The sequence below is a fragment of the Sebastes umbrosus genome, chromosome 11 (assembly GCF_015220745.1).
Source record: "Sebastes umbrosus isolate fSebUmb1 chromosome 11, fSebUmb1.pri, whole genome shotgun sequence".
NCBI classification, from domain to species: domain Eukaryota; kingdom Metazoa; phylum Chordata; class Actinopteri; order Perciformes; family Sebastidae; genus Sebastes; species Sebastes umbrosus.
Window position 1 is genome coordinate 26,689,052 of NC_051279.1, and position 26,583 is coordinate 26,715,634.

A 26,583-nucleotide genomic window follows, 5' to 3' on the forward strand; every position below is an offset into this window, starting at 1 on the left:
CGTTGTGTAAGTAGCAAATGTACTTGTGCCCATCTGTGCGCCAATGGGCGTGTTGGTCTTAAAATGAGGGGACACCTCATTGTTGGCACATGGCTATCTTGAGGCATCAGAAAGCGATGGCGCCATTGAGCAACAGAAACCTGGTCTAAAGTCTGGCGCAGTATTTTCCTACTTGCTACTTAATGTGCCGCATGCACTGGTTAAAAAGGTTATCGGTGCATTTGCTCATATGCAGTCAAATGGAGTTGCTGATGGGACAGCGGTGGCAGAGTGTCTACCGGCCAAGCACCACATACATCTGCTCACGCACTTTCACTTTACGCACGAGCAGATCCTCAGCAGAAAACCGCTCTGCCTTTAGCAATGCGCCTGGTGCAGGCGCATCCGACTTTTAAAGGAAATGGGAGATGACACTCTGATTGGTTTAATTCCTGTTACGCCCAAAACACACCTATTAAGAGATTAAATACAACCCCATTGCCCCTCGCGCCTTACTTTGCACCCACATTATGTGCTGTTTAACTAGCAAAAGTAGAGTTGGTCACGCCCTAAATGCACTTGTGCCACGCACTTTAGACCATGCACTATAGATTGTTAAAATAGGGCCCTTTGTGTTTTGTCCAGAGGAGGTCTCACCCATTGTGAATGCACAGGACGAGACATGGGGGATCATGTAGGTGAAGGAGAAGATCAGTCAAGTTCCTTTCCCACTTTAGTGTACTCAGTGTAGTGATGACAATGAAAATACCTTTCAGACAGAGCATTTGAAGTTCCATCACATCCATTATGTCAGACAAAACCGAATTTATTGTCAGACCTTGAAAAGAACAGAAGTCACGTTCTCCTCCGAGCCTTAACTGGCGTCCTCTCCGTCTCAGCTTAACCTTGCGCTGCTGAACACTCAGAAATATAAATTAGCCTTGAATAGCATTAGCAATCAACTAAGAGCTGGTGTGTTTATTGTGCACTTTCAATCAATATGACAAGTCACTAAGATCAGGGGTTTCTCTGCTTGTTCTGTTGTTAATTAGCGGAGCTGCTGTGCTGACTGGAATGACAAAACGTCTTGGTCTGTGCTTCTTCGAGCCAGAAATGTAGAAATCCTTAGTATAAACTGCAAAGGCACAGAACGGGGCTTTATTTATTACTGGGGCTCAAAATTGCTATTTCTTTTTAACAGCTCATCTTGGAAGCAAATTGAGGCACCACAGTTGTTCCACAAATTTCCTCATCCTGTGTTACCCGTGCACAAATAATATGTAACATCCTGAAGATCCCTGAGAAAGATCATTGGACTGTTGGTGTAGGTCAATTCAGTCAAATTAAAAGTCTCTGACTAGAAAGAATGGTTTCAAAATGTAGGCTAGCATCTGTGGTGGAAGCTAGTATTAACATTGTATCAATTCACCTATGTGTTTCTTTTTTTACGATTTTGTAATGGATTTTTTAATGCCAGAATCGATATATTTGCTTCATTTGAGTCTATGTAGAAGGAAGTTACCTTTTATTGTTGTAGTCTGTAGTAACGTGATGTCGTATCCGTTCCGTATCTGTTCCGTATCCGTTCCGTATCCGTTCCGTATCCGTCAACCAAAACAAACCAGCCGGCCGCCGCGAGTCAAAGCGAAAAAGTATAAAACGGCAAAGGGTCTGCGTGGATCCGACCTGCACCCTACCATTTTAAATCCAAAGTGGTAAACACTACACATCCAGTAAAGTATGGAAATACTTTGGGTTTCGCACATTGCAGGAAAAGCAGAGCTAGACATCACGGTCTGCTAACTCTGTCATGGACAGGAAACGTTATCGTATTGTGGTAACGTGCGATCAAGCCGGCCGTCACTCTCATCTCCGTGGTCAAATGGGCCGACGCTACAACTGTAGAGCACCCATATACTAACATTTATGTTAAATGCATTCAAACGGCCCCGATGGAGCTGAACATGGATGTATAAAGAGAACGGAGCTGACGGAAGAGCTAGAGACGACCTTGGAGAAGTTAGAGGAAGTGTATATAGTACGTGCGACTACGTCCGGTTTTCAAAATAAGGTGTTAACAAATGGAACCGTATACATAAAAATACATATACGGAAATAAGATTGATTGGATTATATTCACCAGAAGTGTAAAACATTACATATCCCTTATAATTTAAAAAGAAAATACCACTAATTTGTGAGGGAAATGTCTTTATTCTTTGATTTTTGGGTTGCTGGAAAAAAAAAAAAAAAAAAAATTCCTGACAATGACTGATATATTTGACTTCAGGACATCTCTGACTACATACGTAATGAAAATCAAACATTTGTACTGTATTAATTTAGATATTTTCCAAATTAAAAGTCCCTAGAAGTGTATGATTCAACTTTTTCCCATGGTCTAGTGTTAACAGAAATCCCAATAAATCGTAATATCGAATAGCAATACTTAAAAATCCCAATACATATCGACTCGGTAGATAGGTGAATCGTCCCAGCCCTAATGCACATATTACCACTAGTGGCTTATAATCATTCGTCTTATGCCAAATCACGTAATTGTATTAGCCACAAACCCATTTCTGTGAAGCAGTGTGCCCTCCTAGCTGCTCTCTGTCTACTGTAGCATATATGAGTCCATTACTATGATGAGGAAAAGGGTACTGAATCAAAGGAGCTGATGGCGGTTGGCAGTCCTCCAGATGGATTGGCACAGGTGCGTGTGTGTGTGTGTGTGCAGAACGGCCTTTTAAGTGCGTTTGTGTGGGTTCACACGTGTGTGTGCGTGTGTGTGTGATGGCAGTTGAGAACTGTGTTTGCTCAGCATTAATGGAAGTGAATGTGTCGTGTCATCTTCATGGGAAAGCAAACATGCTGCTGATTCAGATGCGTGTCGGTCACCTGTGTCTGATAACCAGGGAAGCTGAGATCTGAGAAGAACATGCGTAAAGAAGAAAAGACATCTATAAGCACACAATATTCAGGGTAATAGCTCATACTGTATGTTAAGCAGGCTTCACGTGTCCCCTCATGCAGTACATGTACTTTTCTGCATATGAGTAAACCACAGAGTGTAGAAACACCAGGTTGCAATGGAATATATACTGTCGGATGGTTTATTGTGGTATTTTGGTCATTTGCACTGTTTGCAACAGGACAGTGATGTGTTTGTCATTGTGTTGGCTCTGTAGTATCTGGAAATTAAACAATGACTATAATGTTTAAGGGACATTTATGCCTAAATGGACTTTAAGTGGCATTTATATAGCGCTTTTCTAGTCTTCCGACCACCATGACAGCATTCACACACCGATGGCTGAGGATGCCATGCAAGGTCCATCAGGATCTAATCTAAATACTCATTCACACACACACACAGCCTTCGTGACCTTTGTGACCTGAGGAGCCAGGGATCAAACCGACGATCTTCCGATTGGTGGACGACCTGCTTACCTCTGAGCCACAGAATGTGAATGCGATATCTCAGGAACGCCTATAAGGAGTTTCTTCAAATTTGGCACAAAAGTCCATTTGGACTTAAGGATAAACTGATTAGAATTTGGTGGTCAAAGGCATACAACCGCGAGGGCGGCAATTCTATTTTTTTTTTTAAGCTTTATCTATGTCTAAGGGTGTCCAAGTAGATATTGGATGCACAGTGTGAGAGTCATGGCCCTTTTTATACATTGCTTCCCAATTCTAGGACAGTCCAGCAAGCTAATGATGATGCGTTTTACTTGTTGAAGACCAGACTGAAAACAAAAAGCCCCCCAAAACAAGCAAGAAGGGAAGATGGCTGCAGTTCAGGCACAGAGCATCTGTAGGGAATAATGGATACCAAGCGTCTACGAGCCACAGACATCAGCAGACAATCACTGACATTGACCACATATTGAATCTGGAATTTGGAGTACAGAGACAACACTGACAGTCAACCAGACTGCTTTATTTCTTCTGCTTCAAGGACATTTGTATAGAAACTGACTGTCTCACCCTGACGTTCCTCTTCCCTTTTTCTGTCCTCTCTGATTTTACAGCTCAGTATCCCATAAAAACATAATCAAGCTATATCGATCTTTCAAAGCATGTTCTCCTTACTGCATTAAAAGAAAGGATGCAAATAACAGCTGCAGACAAAGGAGTCTAAATTATTTTAATCCCCTTGACGTGTTATTCTGTGATTTCAGCATGGGCTGCTGGCCGTCAAGTTCATCCTGACCTTCCTCATCCCAGATGTTCCCAAACACATCCAGATCAATCTGGCCCGTCTGGAGTTTGAATCACTGGAGGCCCTCAAGAAAAAGGTAAAACTTGACAACATAGTCTGTGTATGGACGAAGGCCAGCTTCAACATAAAGTCACTCAATAAGACTCGCCATGTTTAGAATAACAAAGCCCATTCATATATTTTATATTTGCAGTTTCAGGGCATTTTTTTTGCTCCTGTCACATTTTATTTTTTAAGTCCTTCACCTCTATGCAAACAGCACAATCATTGCTAGACCTAGAGAGAATTCAGCGATGTCTTTCGTGCAGTATAATTGTTATAATGCCATAAATCTTAAAAAAAAAAGAGAAAAGGCAAGTTGAATTTCTTTGATAATTTATTTAATTGGAAAAAAACGGAATCTATATATACAACATTTTTACCAATATTGGGGGAAAATGGGGGTTCCATGTGTTATACATATTGAACTATTTACATTTTTACAACCTCTCTTGTCCTCTCCTCTCTGCTCTGTGTAAACAGCAGTTCAGTTGAAGTTTCACTGAATTTTTGTCACATGACTGTTGGTTCAGCCAAGTCATTCATGGCTTCCTAGTAGCGCTGAGGAGCGTAGAATTTAATGTTTTTTACAGGATCTGGTTCATGCAAAAAGTTTATTTTTTTTGCGAAATTTAAATGTGATGTCAAAGTGATTTTGATGAAACTATTTTATTTGGTTGTTTTTTCTGATGGACGTATTCGTCACACATGATTCGTTCGAGGACAGTTGGAAATTTGAAAATTCAACGATAATTTGTTGTATAGTTATTACAATTAGTTATCGTTTTTACAGTTTCTGGCTATGATAAATGGTGTAATTTTGGCGATTTTAAAAAAAAAAGAAAAGAGAGCATGCCTTTCAAATCGGAATCGGTATCAGAACAAGCTTGATTGACTAGCGACCTGTAGTGGCCGTTTTATCATGCTTCAAGTTCCTGGGCCACTTAGTCTGCAGGGTATCTCAGTTCTGACTCGTGTTCCACTTAATTTCAATCCTTTTTGTGAAGACACAATGCGCTCACGGGAGGCAGAGAAAGCTTGAACGAGGGTTTATTTGAGAAGCAATCACAGCGTTACGGCAGGTGATTTCCACCAAAGTTACATCCGACTTGATGTTCCATACGTTAAACGTTACCACACTTTCACTGTGCGCTATAATACGCTATCACAGCGTATAACACGGTGTATAACACGTCAAAAACTTGTTGCGATCCACACCTACGCAGACTTCACAGCATTTTCCAAAACCTCCTTCTACCATGCACACTAATACTGCCTTACGGCTCTATATACTGTCGTAGATAATAAAATGTGTAATCTAGCACTATAACAAGAAAATAGTAAACATCATAATCTTACATGGTGGATATTTAAACTATACAAAAACTGTTAACCAAGGTCTCCATGTGTGACCTACAGTGTAGCACACTCCATTAACCGCTGTGAAAGTGGTTTATTTAGTGTAGATATAAATATCACATATGCATTCATTGCTATGTTAATGTTAATAGAATATATTGTCCAGCCCAAGTGAATGTTATTCATTAGGTATTTATCATATAGTGATTTATTCAAACATACATTAGGACACACACACACATGTGGTGGCCCTGTTGAGGCTGTATTAACTCCGTAGTCCAGCTACCAGTGGAGGTATTATGTATACGTCCATTACAACATGCCCGTCCATAGCTTCCCATTCAGCATTAAGAATGAGCTCTTGATGCCCGTCCCCGAGCACTTTGCCGAAGACAAATGGTGTGCCCTATGTTAATAGTATTGATATGGCTCCACAGTAAAGCATTAGCTTGCTCCGCACCGCAGCCATTTGTTTGATGTGGACTGACAGGGCTGAGTGCTTCGCTGATGAGCTCTGTCAGACTTCTGCTGCCGCACAATATGGAGCCATATTACAGGTTGGTCTCTGTACGTACAGTTTTCCCATCCCCAATTTACATGATTTGGTGCTTTTAATAAAGATTACACACAGAAATTAGGTGATTTCTGCAATCCTTACCACTGAAGGGTCGTGAGTTCACGTCGTTACAGGTAATGAGAAATGTTATTCTGTAGAATAAAAATATGACGGCATATAAGGGCCATTGTAAGTAAAAAAACAAAACAATAATAATAACTATTATGGAGCTGAGGCAGAGGGGTAATATTCCGAGAAAAACATGAGAATTTATGAGAAAAAAACTCTGAATATTCTCTGACATTAAAGTGGTAAATGTACGAGAAAAAACTCACAAATTTACAAGAAAAAATCTTTAATATTTTCTCATATTATAAAGTCTCAAATTTACGAGAAAAAAAAATTGCTGCAATGTAAGCCACCAAGTGCAAAATATTTTACGTTAGTATACGTCGTGATATAAAACTGCAGCTTGCATACAGTGATTTAATTCTGGTCGTGCACAGGCTGCAGTCATGATGACATGCTTGCCATGGCCAGGTGTATTCTTTAGTTTTGTGTTATATCAGCCAGTGATGTTTGGTTTGATCAGTGTTGTCCTCTGGTCTCTTGGTTCTGCAGAGACCGTCCCATGGAGGGTGAGTAGCTCTGGCTATGTGACTTTGGGTGATACTGGTTTGTAGGGTTTTGTGTTCTTACTGTTGAGGACTTGGATGATATTAGTCATTCATATTGTTGTTAACTAAATACTCCTCTAATATCCTAACTCCAGTGGTTTGTTTGTGAATCTGTGATATAACATGGAAGTTGGGATATTTAGCAGCATCACCTTTTCCTCAGTCATAACCAAGATTAAAAACTAGTTGATTTAACAGTGAGCATGGCATAATACTTACCCTTCTCACATCTACTTTATAACTTACTCAAGAACGTTTGTCCTGGTGCGTCAGTGTTTTCCTTCTTTTTCTACCTTGTCGATGAACCTCGTTGACCTCGGCCTCAGAAGGCAGACGGACAGAAAAGCATTCAGACTGAGCAAAATGAAGGCAGTTAGACCGCGACATGACACAGAGCATTACAATAAATTGACTGAAGTAGACAGACATACAGTTCAGATGGTTGGAGAACAATCAGACTGCTCGGTTAGAAGAAGCCAAAGTAACACAGTTGTTGCAGAAACATTTGACAGTTTTGTTTTTGGGCTGTTTTGATTATGTCATTTACTTTTTGTGGCGTTCAAACTAGTTCAGCCAGTGTTGGTGCACACGTAATGCAGCAGGTGTGATGAACTGAGATCACAGGGATGCTCCATGCGCACAGACGCAACGGCGGTGGTGTTTTTTACTCCGACACAACTTAGATTGAATATCCTACTGCGAGGTCCGGCAGCAGTTGAAGGTCCGATGACATCATTCTGCATAATAAGTAGCCATGTGCTTCTGTTTACAGATGTGTGCATCTGTGCTAAGCCGGTCAAATTCACAGCTGTGATGGAACACGTTGTGGGAAAAAAAAATCAAACATGCTAGACTTTCTGTCGGGACGTTGTGAGGCGTCCCAGATGGGCGTCGGTTGCCGTGTACTATGACACACTACACGAGATAAAACGATCGATTGTCGCACGACACTCATTTATCGTTTCCGATCGGAGTCGACACCCTACGACGGTCGTGCCAGGCTATAATCGGGCTGATATCGTGTAGTCTGAACCGGACATTAGTTACGAACAAAAACTTCTGAGTGGTCCAGACCTGTAGCGAGAGTCGTGTACAGAAACCAACACATTCTCACTCCCAACTCATCAAATACTGACGCTTGTTCAGTGGTCCTACGCGCTAGCGTCAGTTTTGGATGTGTCAGGGACGGCGTATCCGTTTCTATGTCTCGTTACATGCATAGTGTCTTTTCAAAATAAACTTCCAACGTAGCTTTTACTTAGTTTTTAGGTTTACTTGGTTAGGTTTGGTTAGGCAACAAAAAGTTCCTGGTTAGACGGCGTAAAAGATTGTGGTTTGGGTTAAATTAAGAACGTTCGTTACATAAAATAAGTATGCTTGTTATGTAACTTGCATATGTGGCGTTGGTTAGATACGTAAGTTACGGAACAAAACTAAGGTAAAATAGGTCGACGTTGACTTGGTTTCACACAGGACACAAACAGCGGTGTCCTGGGTGAAAGTCTTGTGTTTGTTTGACCCAACCATCCACCCCGACAACCTCCCTACGCTGACTTTCTCGCTCTTTATACTACGTCCGTTGCTCTGACCGTCTAATAATGACGTGGATGGGTTTACATTGGAGTTAGTTGAAAGCCTGGTGTGTCTCATACAGATGCTAAAGGGTCTGTATTTGATGAGTTTGAGAAGGGGTTGAACCAACACGTGTTTGACTTCAGAATCATAACGTCTTAATCTGAATGAATTCTGAGTCTAATTACAATAGAAATGAACTAAAAACTATAAAGTAAAACTAATATTCTTTTCACCATAACATCATCACAGCTTCCAATTTACTGAGATGTTTTTTCGATTAGATGTTTTTTAAATGCAGAAAAAAAAATGCCAATTTGAGCACAGTAACTTCTACAGTTCAGTAGTTGCTGGGAAAATGTTGCCGACAGCTCCTACTGCAGGCTATGATATTACTGAACTGCTCATTGACTCCGTGCACCCAGACGACAGTCACGGGAGGGTATGTAACATAAAGTGGTGAGCGAGATCTCAAATTCCCACAGGAGACACTTGATCAGACGGACAAGTGACTTTCTTGGCTGCACTTCTCCAGCTAAAAGTCACCTTCCTCTGCGCCGCCATCTGAGCAGATCAATCATAGCAGAATGAACTCTTCATACCTTAACCCTGACTTCATTAGACAGAGAAACAGTAGGTACAGCTGAGAGTCATCCCAGTGAATACATATGAAAAGATGCCCATAGTACGTCCTGAAAACATAACCATAATGTCCAAACCATAGACGGTGTATATATTGTAGATGGACGAGATAGAATGAAGTCAAATTATCCCAGGTATGGGAGCTGACATCTTGCGCATTTGGAGTCTGTGCAGTAGTGATTTTGGAGTGGAGCCGCTGTATCGAGGTCCCGCCCATACTCTCGCCCAAGCCAATCCCGAGCCGAGCACGGCCACAGCTTGTTGTTGCCGAGTGAAATGATTGGACGAGCCTATTACAGTCCCGCGACAGACAAAGATACCAGATTTTTGTTTTTGTTTTTGTCAGAGCATTTGATTTGATGATTGCTGTCGGGATGTAATGAGAATTTCAACAAATATAACAAAAATGTATTTGAACAATACTACCACTAGTGACTCGCGGGTCGACCCAGAACCCGAGGGTCGGTCGGGTTCGGGTGAGCTTACTAGAAAATATCGTGGGTTCGACAAAATGTGACATAAATTGATATTTCTGTTTTAATTTGCTTCTTTATTTATTTATCTTTGTATAAATTCACTTATTTATTTACGCTTCTGTTTAATTTTCCCTTTTAATTATTTATTTATATATATTCTTTTTTAAATGTATTTATTTATTTATTTTTACATTTATTTATTTATTCATTTTTGCACTTATTTTTGCACTTATTTTTTTTATTTTTAAATGTGTGTAATTATTTATGTATTTAGGCATTTAATTATTTATTTATTTTTGCAGAATTTTCCCTTTGCATTTCACCCCTTATTTATTTCCAAGACTTATTTATTTCTGTATTCTTTTCTTTATACATTTCTTTACACATTTCTTTTTAATTAAATAATAATAATTAAAGGTAATCAATACAAATATAAATAATAATTCATAAATAAATAAAGAAGCAAATTAAAACAGAAATATCAATTTATGTCACATTTTATCAATTAATTAATGGCTAAATTTACTTTTAATATTATTTTTGCTACATTTAATGACATATTTATTTATTTATCGAGTCATTTTAAAAAAAAAAAATGTTATTGTGGCAGGTTCCGTCCCCCATAGTACCTGACGTGTGCGCACACAGATATCTTGACTATCACAGATTATGACAAGTAATCGGTGAATAGATTTAACACACACACATTAATCCTGATCCAGAGTGCTGTAATCCCAGTGAGTAGCACCTACACCCCAGAGGGTTGAATCAAACCAGACCTGCAGTAGATGTATGAGTTTCTATGTGTATGCAGAATAGTGCTCTGTGTGTGTGTTAGTGTGTGTGTGTGTGTGTGTGTGTGTGAGAGAGAGAGAGACAGAGAGAGAGAGAAAGAGAGAGAGAGAGGGAGAGATGAAATAAGGCTGCTTCCTCTCCCCTCTGATCAACACTGACATATCAGAACAATTAGCTGGCCATGCTGAGTGGCTCTGGCTCCAAACACAACAGGGTGAACGGGGTTGAGCTGTGAGGTTATTGAAAGCTACCACAAAGAGAACGCTACAGGTTTGGAGATGAGATGGAGATGATCCCACCTGTATCATGGCCCCTTGTTAACAAGGCTGGAACTGATCAAATATGAATCAATGTTCTGTTACTGTAATGCCTATTTCTCGCCTCAACATCTTGTAGTGTACTGTTTAGCTGTAAAATGAGAAAGCCATGTTGAGATCAGTTGAGGAAATACCAAGCACCGCCCACCAGCCGGAGCAAACTATCTCATTTTACAGCTAAACAGTACACTACAAGATGTTTCTGAAAACATTTGAGGAGAGAAATAGGCATTACAGTAACAGAATATTGAGTCATATTTGATCAGCGCTGCCTAGTTTGACCATTTGATCAGAGTTCATGAGTGATTGACAGCTGCCTCCGTTGAATGAACAGCCAATAGGAACGCTCTCTCTCTCTGAAATGACCTGTGATTGGCCAAAGTCTCCCGTCACGGGCTAGATTTTTTTAAAGCTTGAAAACAGAGCCATGAGGAGGTGGTCTAGTTTTTTCTCAGAACACTTGAATTACGGGCGCCTGTGTTAGCTCAGTCGGTAGAGCGGGCGCCCATGTAACAAGGCTTGGTCCTGACCGCGGCGGCACGGGTTCGAATCTGGCCTGTGGCCCTTTCCGCATCCACTCTCTCTCTCCCCCCTTTCCAAGACTCTATCCACCGTCCTCTCAATAAAAAAATGGAAAATGCCCCCAAAAAAATAACTTTAAAAAAAAAAAAAGAACACTTGAATTACAATATGCTGAAAGGTTATTATGGAATTTTTGCGCAATGATGACAAAAACATTCTGCCTACTGCAGGTTCATTAATCAGCGCTTAATGTTTCTGGGGAAGTCACTTTGTGTTTAACCCTACTGCAGAATCAGCTCTATAAGCTAAACGGCTGCCTCAGGACCAGCCTGTGGACAGAAACTTGGCTGCTTTGCGTCTTGCCAGAAGCATGAAGGAATTAATTGATTAAAGAGTAGCTCTGCCAAGATCAGCATCAAGGGAATAGGGACTGTGAGTTATCAAAGAGCGAACCGGGAAGTGTTGCCAACTGTCTGTACAATACATGTCCATTTCCATCTTTAGTTTTACACACAGACCTGCTCTTTTCCGCTCCCGTGTAACCTTGTGGAAAAACCCCCAGCGGTGTTTGGACAGCTGTGAAAAGATCAGATCTGTGTTCCAGGATCAGGTTTTTGCTTACAGAGTAACTCCAGTTCTGCTCTCCTGCTCCTGATGACCCTCGCTGAGTTGTGTGCTGTCAGCAGAGCGCTACAAAACAATACCTGTATGACTCTGTATGATCAACAGAGCTCGTCCTCAGTCCCTGACACACTCCATCTGCCAGAGACTGTCCAGACCTGCAGCCTTACACTCACATGTAATGCTATTTTAAAAAACACTGCTCAGAACTTAATGTCATTGTGGGAAACAGAAACAGACCTTATACCTCTGGGTGACTTAGGAAACAGGTAACACAACAGACAGTGAAGAGGTTCACATGACCTCTGCAGTATCCTCAGGCTAGACTGTGCACAACCTTTGAGAAATGAACAAGGAAAACGCATGATCGTCCATAGTTAATTGTGATTAATCGCAAATTAATCGCACATTTTTCTGTTCAAAATGTACCTTAAAGGGAGATTTGTCAAGTATTTAATACTCTTATCAACATGGTAGTGGACAAATATGCTGCTTTATGCAAATGTATGTATTTATTTATTATTGGAAATCAATTAACAACACAAAACAATGACAAATATTTTCCAGAAACCCTCACAGGTACTGCATTTAGCATAAAACAATATGCTCAAATCATAACATGGCAAACTGCAGCCCAACAGGCAACAACAGCTGTCAGTGTGTCAGTGTGCTGACTTGACTATGACTTGCCCCAAACTGCATGTGATTATCATAAAGTGGGCATGTCTGTAAAGGGGAGACTCGTGGGTACCCATAGAACCCATTTTCATTCACATATCTGGAGGTCAGAGGTCAAGGGACCCCTTTGGAAATGGCCATGACAGTTTTATCTCGCCAAAGTTTAGCACAAGTTTGGAGCGTTATTTAACCTCCCTCACTACAAGCTAGTATGACATGGTTGGTACCAACGGATTCCTTAGGCTATCTAGTTTCATATGATACCAGTATCTTCACTCTAGCTACATACAGAGGCCACTCCATTGTTCTCATGAAAGTCATTGCAGAGAGAATGTAAAGAGTAATCTGATGGATGTTTACAATGCAATAATTTAACTGTTGACCTTTGTTCTCTCCGTCAAATAAGTCTGTTTCCAACCTCCGTGAGGATCTAAACAGTTAACTGGATGCAGTGTTATTATTAATGGTACAAATGAGGGCCAAAACTATAGAAATAAAACTTGAATTATAACATAATAAATGTGAATACTAAACTCCTTAAACTCCTTTAAATAAATTACATATAACACACACGAACTGCACCTTGCTGTAGTGAAACAAATCCACATGAACCTGTTGGTTGCTGTGTTTCAGAAAATGCTCGAAGCCTCGGAGCTCACTAAGAGCATCCTGTGAGGAGGAGAGGAGGACCTACAGACGGTGACGGACCGCCGGCAGCCGCTGCTTCACACAGCTTTAACAGATCACACATTGACATGTATGTATTAAGACCAAACCACCAAGGGTGTGCTGCTTACCTGCAATATCTTCACAGCATGACTGACTGGGCTGCAGACAGAGGTTAACCGTTCTAGATACAGAGATGTGTACCTGATGTGTTTCGGTTACTCACTAAATGAGATGTACTGTAATGAGGTTTTATGTTGGGGTGGTTTACACATGAGATAAATGGGGTGGTTAACAGGTATTGAAATCACAGGAGAATGCTGTATTATGACGTACTATATATATATATACTGTAGCAAATAATAGATTTTATATCCATGACTGTTGATGAAAGGTTGTCTGTTATTTTCTGTTCTTTGGGTTGAGTCAATCAGTACTGTTTGGGATTACCTACAATTGTGATTACTAAAGAGTTCTAAGACTACAGGGTGATGGCGTAAACACAGTAAACCAAAGGCTCCATCTAATAGCCTGCCGGCTTAAATGACTGACTCACTTATGCTGACTGTTTTTCACTATAAAAGCTGCTTGTAATTGGACACCAATACTCACACTGAGTTCTGCACTCCACAGTATGGAAGAAAATAGTGTCCATAAAGGTTTCAATCTTAATAAGCAACCAAATACCTAATTATGGAATGTAATCACTACTAAATACGTCAATGGTATTGAAATGTTAAACATAACATTTTACTTTGAAAACCATCTATCTGCATTTATGTAGTCTGAATTTCAGAAAGAAAATTCAATTGTGCAATAGAAATTAAAAAAAAAGCTATAATCATGTTGGTCAAACTTTGTTGTTCATTTTTGGATATAAACATTTAATTAAAAAAATGTAAATCTCCTCAGTTCTTGTATCATGCCGTGAACCGGCCACCTTTTTGTTATGTTATACAACTATGTACATTGTTTTTAAGACCCCCCAAAAATTAATAAATATACAAAAAAGTGCTATTGCATATCGAAAAAATAAAGTAGTAAGCGACCTCACATTTTCACAATTTTTATTTTACACACCAAAGTTTATAACAAACACAAAACACAATCTAAACTTATTTTCACGATGTGGGACCTTTAAGTATTCGGTAGTGATTAAATCAGGCAATCAGGTATTCAGTTGCTTTAAATAATATGGCTTTCTTTTTTGCTTCCATAGACAAGAGATCATGACAAATGTTGGTTTTCGTTGGGCTGTCTTATGTTGTGACGTGCATGTGATGTGACCAGGGTATTATCAGTTAGTTATAATATCAGTCTGTTACTTCCAGTGTTGATGAATATGACTTGAAGTTAAACCATCCACTCTTGTTACACCCCTGGTGCCTTGAACTGCAATGCCTATCTGAGTATTTGTTTTTCTATGCTCTGGTATTTACAATACCAATGTATTAAAACGGTTGTGGACAATAAAGTAGATTCAAACCTTATAAAGAAGGAAATGAAATGTGTGTCCAGCTGTACCCACTGGTGTGTGTTTGTCCTGTTATTAAATATCAGCGCCGGAGGCCTGAAACATGCTTTACAATGTGAACCAGGAACTCACCACTCTGAGTTCCTGGTTAAAGCTCCACAGGGTTTGTGAGGAAATGAAGTTCATAGAAAGATCAACGCTGAATAAACCGGGAGTGTGCAATCTGGTCTGGAAGCCTCTGGGTTACTTGAGTGGAGAGGCTGATACAAGCTGAGAGTTCTTGAATCATGCCGTAAACCGGCATGATTCAAGAATGACCGGTTAGGGTTGCCCCAGGTTAAGGGTTAGGGTTGCCAAAACCCTGCCATTTTTATTCAGTAAAATGTCTTACAATCTCTGGTTTTCTGTTGTATAAGCCCCAAATTCTATCTCCAAAAACCTGTGAGGAGAAGCTCGTCTCACTCCACTGTCGGGCACCGGGCATCGATGTGAGGGTGGGGATCGAATCCTGCTCTGCCGCAGCCAGAACTTAGCAACCAAGCCACCAATGCCACACGCACTTGGGACAGTTCTCTTCGTATGTTTGACTTCGTCATTAGAAGTTAGTACTCAAAACTGACTGCACCACATAAGAATCAAACCCCGACCTCCAGTATTCCAACCAGATATCTACCACACTGAGCTATCTGGCCAAATAAACTGGAGTAGTTTCTTTTTGAAAAAATGTCATTGAAAAAAAGACATAGTATAGTATGTCGAAAAATTTCATGAAAAAATAAGTCATAGTATAGTATGTCGAAAAATGTCATTAAAAAAGTCATAGTATTGTATGTCGAAAAATTTTATGAAAAAAGTCATAGTATTGTATGTCGAAAAACTTCATTAAAACAGTCATAGTATAGTATGTAGAAAACTGTCATAAAAAAAAGTCATTATGTCGAAAAATGTAATGAAAAAAGAAGTCATAGTATTCTATATCGAAAAACTTCATTAAAAAAAGACATAGTATTGTATGTCGAAAAATTTCATGAATACTTTTTTTGCTGCGGTGTAAAATGTGCTGTACACACATACGTCTCCAAAAATAAAATCCATCCACGTGTCAGCGACCTCTCTCTCTTTTAGAAGGCGGTGCAGTGATTTGTTTAAAGCACTGCAGCCATGAATAATGCACTTTTGTGATCGTTTTTCAACAACATGGCTAACGTTCCTCTCTTCTTCTTAACGTTACTCTCTCAATCACGCACTTGGCTCGGAAAGGGAGCGGAGTTCTAAAAATGTTCAGCTCGACAACTATTGGTTATCTGGTTTCGATGCAGCAACCGGATCAAATTCTTACTGGCTTGTAAAGCTGGGAGGCGGTCTAGTTATTGGGGAGCTATGGGGAATGGAAGTAGTAAGCGACCTCACATTTTCACAACTTTTATTTTACACATCAAAGTTTGTACAAACATAAAACACAATCTAAACTTATTTTCACGATATGGGACCTTTAAGTATTCGGCAGTGATTAAATCAGGCAATTAGGTATTCAGTTGCTCAGATTTAAATAATGTGGCTTTCTTTTTTGCTTCTATAAACGAGAGATCATGACAAATGTTGGTTTTCGTTGGGCTGTCTTATGTTAGCATGTGATGTGACCAGGGTATTATCAGTTAGTAATAATATCAGTCTGTTACTTCCAGTGTTGATGAATATGACTTGAAGTTAAACCATCCACTCTTGTTACACCCCTGGTGCCTTGAACTGCAATGCCTATCTGAGTATTTGTTTTTCTATGCACTGGTATTTACATTATTAATGTATTAAAACGGTTGTGGACAATAAAGTAGATTTAAACCTTATAAAGAGGGAAATTATGAATGAACATGCTCTACAATGTGAACCAGGAACTCACCACTCTCAGTTCCTGGTTTAAGCTCCACGGTGTTTGTGAGGAAATGAAGTTCATAGAAAGATCAACTCTAAATAAACTGGGATTGTGCCATCTGGTCTGGAAGCCTCTGGGTTACTTGAGCAGAGAGGCTGAGAGCTGAGAGAGCCAAGCATAGAGAGTAAAACCTCCTCAGTGTCATGTAGCACGTTGATCACCACTGACTGCTTTTCAACACCTTCAATGACCTGGATCACAGCCTCCAGACTCTGACTCCGGATCTTTTTTTCTGTTCAAAATGTACCTTAAAGGGAGATTTGTCAAGTATGTAATACTCTTATCAACATGGGAGTGGGCAGATATGCTGCTTAATGCAAATGTATGTATATATTTATTATTGGAAATCAACACAAAACAATGACAAATATTGTCCAGAAACCCTCACAGGTACTGCATTTAGCATAAAAGATATGCTCAAATCATATCATGGCAAACTGCAGCCCAACAGGCAACAACAGCTGTCAGTGTGTCAGTGTGCTGACTTGACTATGACTTGCCCAAAACGGCATGTGATTATCATAAAGTGGGCATGTCTGTAAAGGGGAGACTCGTGGGTACCAGTAGAACCCATTTACATTCACATATCTGGAGGTCAGAGGTCAAACGGGTCCCTTTATTTAACACGATTAGTCATTGACTTTGGAAACGTCATACCATTTAGAAAGAACATTTTGTAAATGCATCAATCCGGTGCACTTTGGAAGCCTGACCCCGACCCGCCGAGCAGAGCGAAAAGCGCACCGCTGTAAAGGAAAAGGGTGCGCTGGATTTATAACACACGTAATTGAAATTTGATTAATTGCACAACCCGAATAATATCACTGAGTAATGTTGAATAACTTCCAGCACTAGAGGATCACTGGTCCCAGTTTGAGAAAAGAAAGAAAAACAAGAAGAAAGACCCAGAAAAGCCCACGTATGAGACAGTATTCCACATTTTATTTTTGGATATTACCATAGCTATATGTAACTTCTGACGACAGGTATCAACTACAGAATAATACACTGAATATTTCTGTCAGTTCCAACTCTTTTTTTTTCTGCTGCTTTTTGGTCCAGTAACATTTCTGTGGCCGACTCTCTCTCACTCTGCGTCACTGAATGTCAAACACTGAAACACATGCACGTCATTCACCTGGATACAGCCGAGTAAGACGACAGTCGAACAGACCTGACAGTATGAAGAGGCTTTAGCTGAGACACCCATACAGTATTACTATTTATCATAAGGCTAGATTACTGTACAGCTATGCACCAAAGGGTTCACTCCGCTGTTCTAGATAAAGAGAAAGAGCACCGTATTTACAAACTCTATTTACATTTGGTTTTTAAAAAGAAAAGTCAGACATCAACCAAAGACAGAAAGAAAGATTTCAAACATAGCTTTCCTTTTTTTTTTTTTTCTCCTGTTCAGTCCAATGTGAGGCTGCTCAAGTTTGGAATAAAAAAAGAGTGAAACTAATAAAAATGTTTCTGTACAGATAGCTGCAACACACCGTATAGCTTATTGCCAATGCCCTTAGAGAATTTCCCCATTTCCTGTCTTTCATCTGTTCGTCTCTTGGTCAGCTCCATAGAGATATATATACAGAGACGCTGCATCGACTGCTGGATCGTACATCAACGTGGGCGCCGTATCGGACCGGACAAGACTGGCCTGTAAACAAATACAACGTGAACGGGAGAGCTGCTGTTTTTTCTGTATAAAAAACACCATAACCTGTTCATTTATCAACTGATTTACGATTATGATCTACGAGGAGTAACGTTAAGTTACCATTAACTTCTTTTCCCAAAGATTTTGGTGAAAAACCTGTTAAATACGTTAACGTCGCTGCTACCGGTTCATGGATCAGCGGTCTGTCCTTCGATATGATTCAATCAATTATTAGGTCATTATTAAAAACTAGTTCTATCATATCACAATTTTCCTTTAAGCATTTTTCACATCTTTACAACACGTTTGCTTCCGTAACGTCAAATAAGAGCTAGCTAACGCTCGTTATTGTAATCGATATAAGTTAATGTTAGCTTATTGATGTTCATATCTAACATGATATCGTGTTTAAAACATGAAATGTACGATACTTATTAAAAACGATGTGTCTAATATTGCAAACAATAAAACTGATGGTATGTCTTGGTTAACGATTACGTTAATTATTTAGTTTTTTATAATTGCTGTATTATCACCGTTATTTCAGTAAATTCAGATCATAACTAATATTATTATACTAATATGTATTGTTACCATTTTTTATGTATGTACTACTATTTGTTATTCTGATTGCTCTTGTTAGTAAGTACATAATAGTAATTGCAGTAGCAGTGTTAGATTGAAAGCATGATTGCTAACCGGAGGAAGACGTTTTGTTGTATATCATAGTATATTATATTATAGTAAATTATATTATATTATATTATACTATACTATACTATACTATACAGGAACCTCTCTACAAGTATTAGCTTTAAACAAGGAAAATAAACCAAAGCCATACTTGAAAAATGTGAGTTTTAATAATTCTTTATTATTTATCAGTAATTCGGTTCATGTCAGCCTCCGGTACACTCGTCTCCTGAGCGTCTAGCAGCGATTATAGCTTAACTATCCAGATTTTAATTAACTGGAGACAAAACTTTATATATTTTTACTTCTCGTAGATCATAAACCCTGTAATATAAAATTATTCGTTGAAATCGGTTGGAGAATGTAGATGTTATAGTGCTTTTTATACAGAAAAACAGTAGTTCCCCCGTTCACTTGTATTTGTTTACAGGCCAGTCTCGCCTGGCCCAATATGGCGCCCACGTTGACATATCGCCGTCCAATGCGGCGTCTATGTATATATTAAAGCTGGAAGTCGTGAGCTCTTTCTCCTGCACAGTTGAGCTCCTGCTGCAAACACACACTTATTCTAACCAAGGAGACGTCACACAGGCCTCTGTCCACGTTTTCGAACAGCAGATCGCTCCAAAAAAACAAATGTACAAGTTTTAAAAATAAACTTTACTTTTCAACATACTGTATATACATACTCCATACAGGAGTGAACGCACTGCACCCACATGTACAGTAAGCTTTGGGTGACCTGTGGGTGCAGGTGGGACTGAAAGAAGCCAGCAGAGGTCAAATCAGAACACACTACTGGGATATCGGTAGTGAGAGCCAGACACACACTAATGTTCTCTACCAGCTACTACAGCAACACACTGAAATATGAATTAAAAAAATAATAACAACACCTCATTTTAAATATATGGTCAGCAGTAACATTTCCAAAACGTGTTGAGGTGATGAGCATTATCTTGCTACAGAGGAGTGCACACACACTTTAATAAAAGAGACAGCAAAGAGGAAACCTGGTGGTTTTTCAAAGTAAAAGTGTGCTGCCGCCCGAATGTAAAGGGGTTTTTAACAGATACGCTCAATTCATTCGAGTAGAAATCATTTTTAAAAACAACATAAAACAGATTGTCTGAGTGCAATATGGAGTCCAGACTGGAGTCAAAATTAAAACCTGTTCTCTTCCTGTGTGGATTCATGGAAATGCAATCCACTTTATAATCCAGCTGCTTGCCAACATTCAGAGGGAGCGAGAGGTGGGGGGGGGGGAGTGTTTCTGCCGGCTACAGTACAACACGGAAACTATTTTAATAGTTCTGTTGAACTACTACAAGTACCACAGAGTATAAGGGCTGCTGTTAAAAGAAAAAAAATTATAAATTTAAGAATAAAAGTGTAAAAAGAACATTGCAGTGTTTTGAGGATAAAGTTGAAAATTTTAAATGTGAGAAATATAAGAAAACAAAAGTTTCATTAATGGAATAAAGTCAGAACTTTTCAAGAAAATCACCACTTTATCTTAAATCATTACAACTTAAGGCCTTTACACACCGGTGGGGGTGGGGGGTGGGGGCGCGTGAAGAATATTATATGTCTAGTGCTTTTAATGTGAAAGGTAAGAAAGGAAGGAGTGGTGAAAGGAGTAATAAAGTTTGGTATCTTTGTTCAGACTACGGAGCATTTGTGTTGTTGTACTATTTAGTTTACGTATTGAATGTGTCCGTTTCACATGATGTGATTGGTTGACGCCTTTATTCGCGGTGCAAAAGCTCAGAAAATTGACCTCAGTGTGAGGCCTTTTTCAGCACCAAATATTCGCATTGGGTGTTAAAGTAAAATATATTGACCAGAGAATTAATCACACAAAAAAAACAGTGGCGGTGCGTAAATAACCCAACCCACCAGATGGTTTGTTACACAGAACCGTCTGAGAAGCTGTCATTGGAAACTGTTTGGAAGAGGGCAGGCACTTTCAAAAACTACTTGTCAGGTGATTGGATGAACCATCTGCCAATCAAACTCTTGCTGAAGCCAGTCGGGAGAAGAACGAAAACATCTTTACTGTCTAGAAAAGCCTTCAGTGCCATTCTGCGATTCTCCAGCTGCCGTTCGATGTTAAGTGTGTAAAGGCCTTTAACCTCAAAATGAGACTTTTTTTGTTGTAAAATTATGACCGTCTCTAAATATTAAAAATGTTCTGTAAAATTATGACTTTATTCCTAAATTATTACGACTTTTGTCTCCTAAAATTGCTACTCCTAATATTGACCTTTCCTTCCAAATATTGACTTTATGCTCATAACGTTAAAACAAAAGTTCCCTTTATAGTACAGCTAAAAGAAGTGTACTTCTACTATTATGTTTTCCCTCCAATATCCAGTTACTATCAAACTTTCCTCATTTCAATTTGTTCTAAAAAAAAAACAGCATACTGTTAAAAATAATAGTTGCACTAATCTGGAGGCCAGTTGGGGGACATAAAACCAGGATGAAAAAGAAAAAGGTACTAAAGACGCTAATAAATGTTAAAAACAAGGGTTACCAACATGCACCTCGGTGACAGGGAAGTGGAGACAACAGCAGAAGGCGGGTTGTGTTGATGGGGAGGTGATGTGAGCTCAGCTATGTGCTGAACACAGTAAGTAATGGGATGTGCAGAGGGACTGAGAGGTGAGCGCGGGCGGAGGGAGGAGCTTCAGATGACCTGGCAGCAGCTGGCCGGAGCCGAGGTACAGAGCAGGCCGTCCCTGGAGCCTCCGCCCCGCTGGATGTTGACAGAGATGGTCTTCTCACACAGAGGTAGTTGAAGCACGCCGTTTTTCAGAGCGCTCAGGTTGCTGTGAGCGTCCCTGACGCCTGGCCCCGAGTGGGCATGTGGCGCTGTTTTACGGTGGTGGTGGTGGTGGTGGTTGTGGTGGTGGTGCGGGGCGTGGCTGCGAGGCAGGGCGGTGGTGGGGAGGGTGATGGTGTCCAGGCTCCCGTTGGAACCGATGCACATCCTCCAGGCAGATTTCTCCTGGACTTTCACGCTCCCTCCTGAAAGGCTGCGAGGGTCTATGATGAACTTCCCCCCTCCTCCCCCTCCTCCTCCTCCTCCCCCTACTCCTCCTCCACCACCTCCACCTCCACTCCCTCGTCCCCCCCGCCCCCCGCGGTGGTGCTGCAGCTGGGAGCTGAGGCACAGACTCATCAGCTTCAGGCTCTCCACCAGCTCAGTGCTGCGGCTCGCCGTGCGGGACGAGCGGGACAGAGAGGTGAGGGACGGGTTAGTAGTGCTACTGTTGTTACAACAACTGGAGGGGCTGTCTTGTCCTTTACTCCTCCCTCCTCCCCCACTTCCCCCTCCACCGCCACCACCCCCTCCTCCTCCCCCGTTACCACCCCCTCCAGGAGGACTCCCCCTGTCTGGACCAGAGGTTCCCCCTCCCTCTCCGGGAGGTTTACTCGGCCCCGAGCCGCTGCCTCCTCCGTTGCCTCCCGAGCTGCCGGGCGGGCCCTCGCTGCTGTCCCTCCTGTTCCAGCCGTAACCGAAGCCCGAGTCTTTATCCAGACGCCTCCGGTGGCTCTCCGAGTCGTCGTCGCTCGTCTCGGAGCTCGAACACGACGACCCCCTCCCCTGGCTCTTGCGCCGGTGGTAGCGCTTCTGCGTGGAGCCCGGGGACGAGGAGGAGGCGGCGGCCCCGGAGCTCACGTTGGCGGCGTTCCCGGCCATGTTCATCTTGAGGCGGCTGAGTTTGGGAGGCAGGCCCTCGTCCATGTCGAAGTCGTCGTCCGACTCCCCCTCCTCCTCGAAGATCTGGTTGAGCACCGGGGCGCTCTTCCTGGAGGTGAGGCGGTTGGTGATGGAGGGAGGCTTACGCCTCAGGATCACCTGGCTCGGGAAGGGGGACGGGTCGTGCTCTTCTTCCTCCTCTTCATCCTCCTCCACCCTGAAAAAACATGAAACAATTTTGAAGGGCTGCAACCAACGATTAATTACATGATCAATTCATATTTCTATAATTTACTGCATTGATCGCTCTAAAAAAGGAAAACAGTGAAAAGTAACAATCAGAGCTGAAGAATCCACATTGATGTAAAACAGAGAAAAGATTTGAGAAGCTGGAGTCAGAGTTTTTCTTGAATCATGAATGATTATTATCAAAATATGTAATTCATTTTTGATAACTACTCTGGTTTCTAACTAACTTTATTTTCATTCAGTGATAATTTGATGTGAAAGTTTCGTAAAAGCAAAATACACAAAATAACAACCCTCCTCTGAAACTGAACCCCACCTGAACAGGCAGGTCCGCTGCTTGGCTGCTGCTGAGGTGGATGGTGTGGAGGCCCTGTTGGTCCCAGAACCAGACCCAGGAGCGGAGCCCGAGGCAGCAGCAGAGGCTCCCTGGATACAAAAAAAAAGAGTAGCCACATGCATTAGAATCAATTTAAACAGGAGGTGACGGAGCCACATCCCTTTAATATTCCCAGTAGTGGAAAAGAAAACGAAGCGTACCTGTGCAGGCGGTCCTGCAGAGTCGGTCACGGTTTCCTCGCGTCGGCCCAGCTCCATCAGGCCTTTGGAGCGATGTCCGTTGAGCAGGTTCTCTGCGCTGCGGGCCGGGGACTGTGGCCCTCCAGCATGGGAGATGGAGGAAGCTGCCAAGCTGTCCTCTATGTCCTGGTGCATGTCCACTCTGGTGGGCCACGACTGCCTGGAGAGATAAAACAAAGGACTCAACTTTGAGTTTTAATCAAGATTCAATATTTTAATTGTTTGACAGCCTTAGTTTCAAGTAAACAACCTTTTAATAATCAGCTTTTGAGGATGTGGGCGTGCTAGTGCACGTGTGGCAAAATGTGTGTGCATGTTCAGGAGGCCTGGCAGTGGAACAGCTCCTGATATGTGGGTCAGTCTGAGCCAATTATCAGGTCTTCTTTAAACACATTAGCCGCTATCTGCTGCACAGGGATCATAGCACTGGAGGCTAAAAGGCTCATTTCACCAGAGCTCAGTGGGGCTGGGAGGATACACACGGTCGGCTCCATCGGGGCCGTTTGAATGCATTTAACATAAATGTCAGTATATGGGAGATGAGAGTGACGGCCGGCTTGACTGCACGTTACCGTGATACAATAACGTTTCCTGTCCATGACAGAGTTAGAATGTCAAAAAATGTCAATTCTTGCAGAAATCTCCAAATGTCAAAAGTGTTTGATACCAAATCACAGCATGGCTTTTTCTACGGTGTTTCTCAAGGTCTTGGTGTCTTAATGTGGTATTTTGGAGGGATCATTAGTCATTTTTATCAATTCTCGAATGGTAAAAAAGTGCGTAAATTTAGCACCAAATCTGTGTAACAAAAAACTACTTATGAGACATAATAGAACATGGGAATGACCATCATATACTTCCATCATAATGTTCTAAACTCTTATACACTTTTACAGTTTATTTTGAGTAATTAAACTAATTAATTCATGTTTATTTCTGATTTATGACTAGAACAACTTGGCACACAGTGCTGAGCTGCATCTCAAATTAATCTCCAGGTTCCCAGCTTTTAGATGATGTACACCACTTCTATGTGACATCTACTGTTGACCTGCTATCTCCCCCTAAAGACCCCCTGTAGCCCCCTAAAAAAGACAAAAACGGGTCTATTGTGGGTCTCAGAGGGTTATTAATAATAACTATATGTACTTATTTTTTTTATCACGCTGGTATCGGAACGGTATATCATCGGCCGATACCGAGTACCGGGAAGGCAAAATGGTATCGGAACATCTCTAGTTCAACCTATTTTGTCTCCTATTTCCTCCGCTCCACCTCCCCTGAGCCCGGCAGGTGGAGGCCCAGTGAACCCAGAAATGGAGATGAAACCTTTGGAGATGTAACCCAGTCTTAAGCAACTATGGCAGGGCTCTGCCGAGGGGAGCCAGACAGGCAGCGGAGCGAGATAGGTCAATTACCCTCTTCTGGGCTCATACCATGACTCACATAGTCATTATGGTGATGAGCAGTGATATTTCTAAGTCACACTCTTCACTAAAAATCTGGAACTGTGCACACAGGCCGCAGCATGAGGAAGGTCGTCCTTCAGCTGAAATGTAAGCAGAGTTTTAGTTCCTTTACCTGAACTGTGCCTTATTGATGTTGCTGGGGCTGGAGGAGCGGGTCTGGACCTCCTTCTCCTGCTTCTCCCTCAGGATCCTCTCTGCTAGCAGGTAGTACGTGGCTGTGATATGGTTGTATTTGTTGGTCTCCAGGGCTCTGAAACAACACAGTCACATTGAGAACAATTACAAATGGAAAACAAGACATGAGGAAGGGGATGAACGGAGTCAAGGACAATAAGGGCAGAACACTGGATGTCGACATTAGAGACAATTCCAAATAATCTAACAACATGATGACATTCAGTGATTTGTGTGCATCAGTCAACTGTCAAATGTCACAATAATTAATACCTGCAATACCACGGCACAGAATAAATGTGCTGCAACTAACAATTATTTTCATTATCGACTAATTGGATGATTATTTCCTCAATTAATCAATTGTTTTGTCTATAAGATAATAGTGAAGAAAATAGTGAAAAATGCTGTTGTTATTATATGTTATTATTTCCCACAGCCCAAGGTGACGTCTTCCTATCTCTTATTTTGTCCGACCAACAGTCCAAAACCCGAATATATTTAGTTTACAGTCATATATGATGAAGAAAAGCAGCAAATCCTCACATTTGAGAAAGCTGGAACCGACAAACGTTTGGCATTTTTGTTTAAAAATGACTATTAAAAATGAGATTTTCTAAATAGTTGCAGACACATTGTCTGTCCATCGACTAATGGAATAAATAACTAATTGTTGCAGCTCAACATATGTCCACAACAACTTCAGCACAAAACAAATGAAAATACCAAAGCTATTTCAGCAACATCAACACAAGAACTTTACACAGGATAACAATACACCTGTATAGCACTGTCGCAATACAAGTGTACATATCATTGTGAAGCATGACCTGCTGACCTCTGTGACCTAAGTGGAACATGTGAAGTCTGTATAAAGAGAAGAGCATTCCTCTTTCATATCAATGAAACTAATGCTGCCAACAGCTGTATACACGGGAGGAGTGAGAGCATTTATGCACTGTGTATGTGTGTTTGTACGCTCACGCTGAGCTTCTATGTGTCTGTCTGGAACAGGTCATACTGTTATGTAACGTTAGAGTAAATCCCTCAATGCCTCAGTGATCCTTTAGAGGAGTCATAATATGTTGTATTCTGATAAATCATTCACTATATTTCTGTTGATTCACACATGTGGTGACTGGTTCGCAACATCTAATGTTGAAGAGTGCAGTGCTGTGGTCTCTTGTTCACTACACCAGGTGCCTTTGGTATATTACCACATGTATATTAGTATGTCATGTTGTGCTGCTGATAATCTAGTTTACTTTATTTAATCACAGCTAATTGGCTGGCATTCCGGGGGGGGCAATGTGTATTTAAGTATGAGAGCCAATCCAAACTCCTTCTCTGTAGTTGACTGTAGTGAATGGAAACCTCCCAGACTTTTACAGTCTGTGATAGCTAAGCAAGGTCTCTGCTGTGTGACACTCCAGCTTATGAAAGAGCAGCTGCATCAGACAGGAGTAGAGGATGTAGGGTAACGCACAACTGTAGTAGCAACATCACACTGTGACACAACGGA

The 26,583-nt window shown here is 41.1% G+C and overlaps 2 protein-coding genes across 7 annotated transcripts in view; one reads left to right on the top strand and one right to left on the bottom strand.

The window, feature by feature from the left end:
• The window catches only part of ano10a (anoctamin 10a), a 36,663-nt gene extending 21,836 nt beyond the window's left edge, over positions 1-14,827 (top strand). For 3 of the 4 annotated variants that reach the window (XM_037783572.1, XM_037783573.1, XM_037783571.1), the window contains 3 exons: positions 4,167-4,283; positions 6,783-6,799; positions 13,095-14,827. In XM_037783572.1, coding sequence (XP_037639500.1) covers positions 4,167-4,283; positions 6,783-6,799; positions 13,095-13,164 — 204 coding nt within the window. In that variant the 3' untranslated portion in view covers positions 13,165-14,827. The remainder of the gene's footprint in view (positions 1-4,166; positions 4,284-6,782; positions 6,800-13,094) is intronic. The other variant, XM_037783574.1, reaches the window with a different exon arrangement.
• Positions 14,828-17,451: 2,624 nt separating this feature from the next.
• snrka (SNF related kinase a) overlaps positions 17,452-26,583 on the bottom strand; it is a 45,722-nt gene continuing 36,590 nt past the window's right edge. The window contains exons 5-9 of one of the 3 annotated variants that reach the window (XM_037783543.1): positions 25,000-25,137; positions 23,380-23,578; positions 23,159-23,268; positions 21,999-22,810; positions 17,452-21,965 (exon numbers count right to left, since the gene is read on the bottom strand). In XM_037783543.1, the coding sequence (XP_037639471.1) occupies positions 21,577-21,965; positions 21,999-22,810; positions 23,159-23,268; positions 23,380-23,578; positions 25,000-25,137 (1,648 nt within the window). In that variant the 3' untranslated portion in view covers positions 17,452-21,576. Of the gene's footprint in view, positions 22,811-23,158; positions 23,269-23,379; positions 23,579-24,999; positions 25,138-26,583 lie in introns of all 3 variants that reach the window. The other 2 variants (XM_037783544.1, XM_037783542.1) reach the window with 2 other exon arrangements.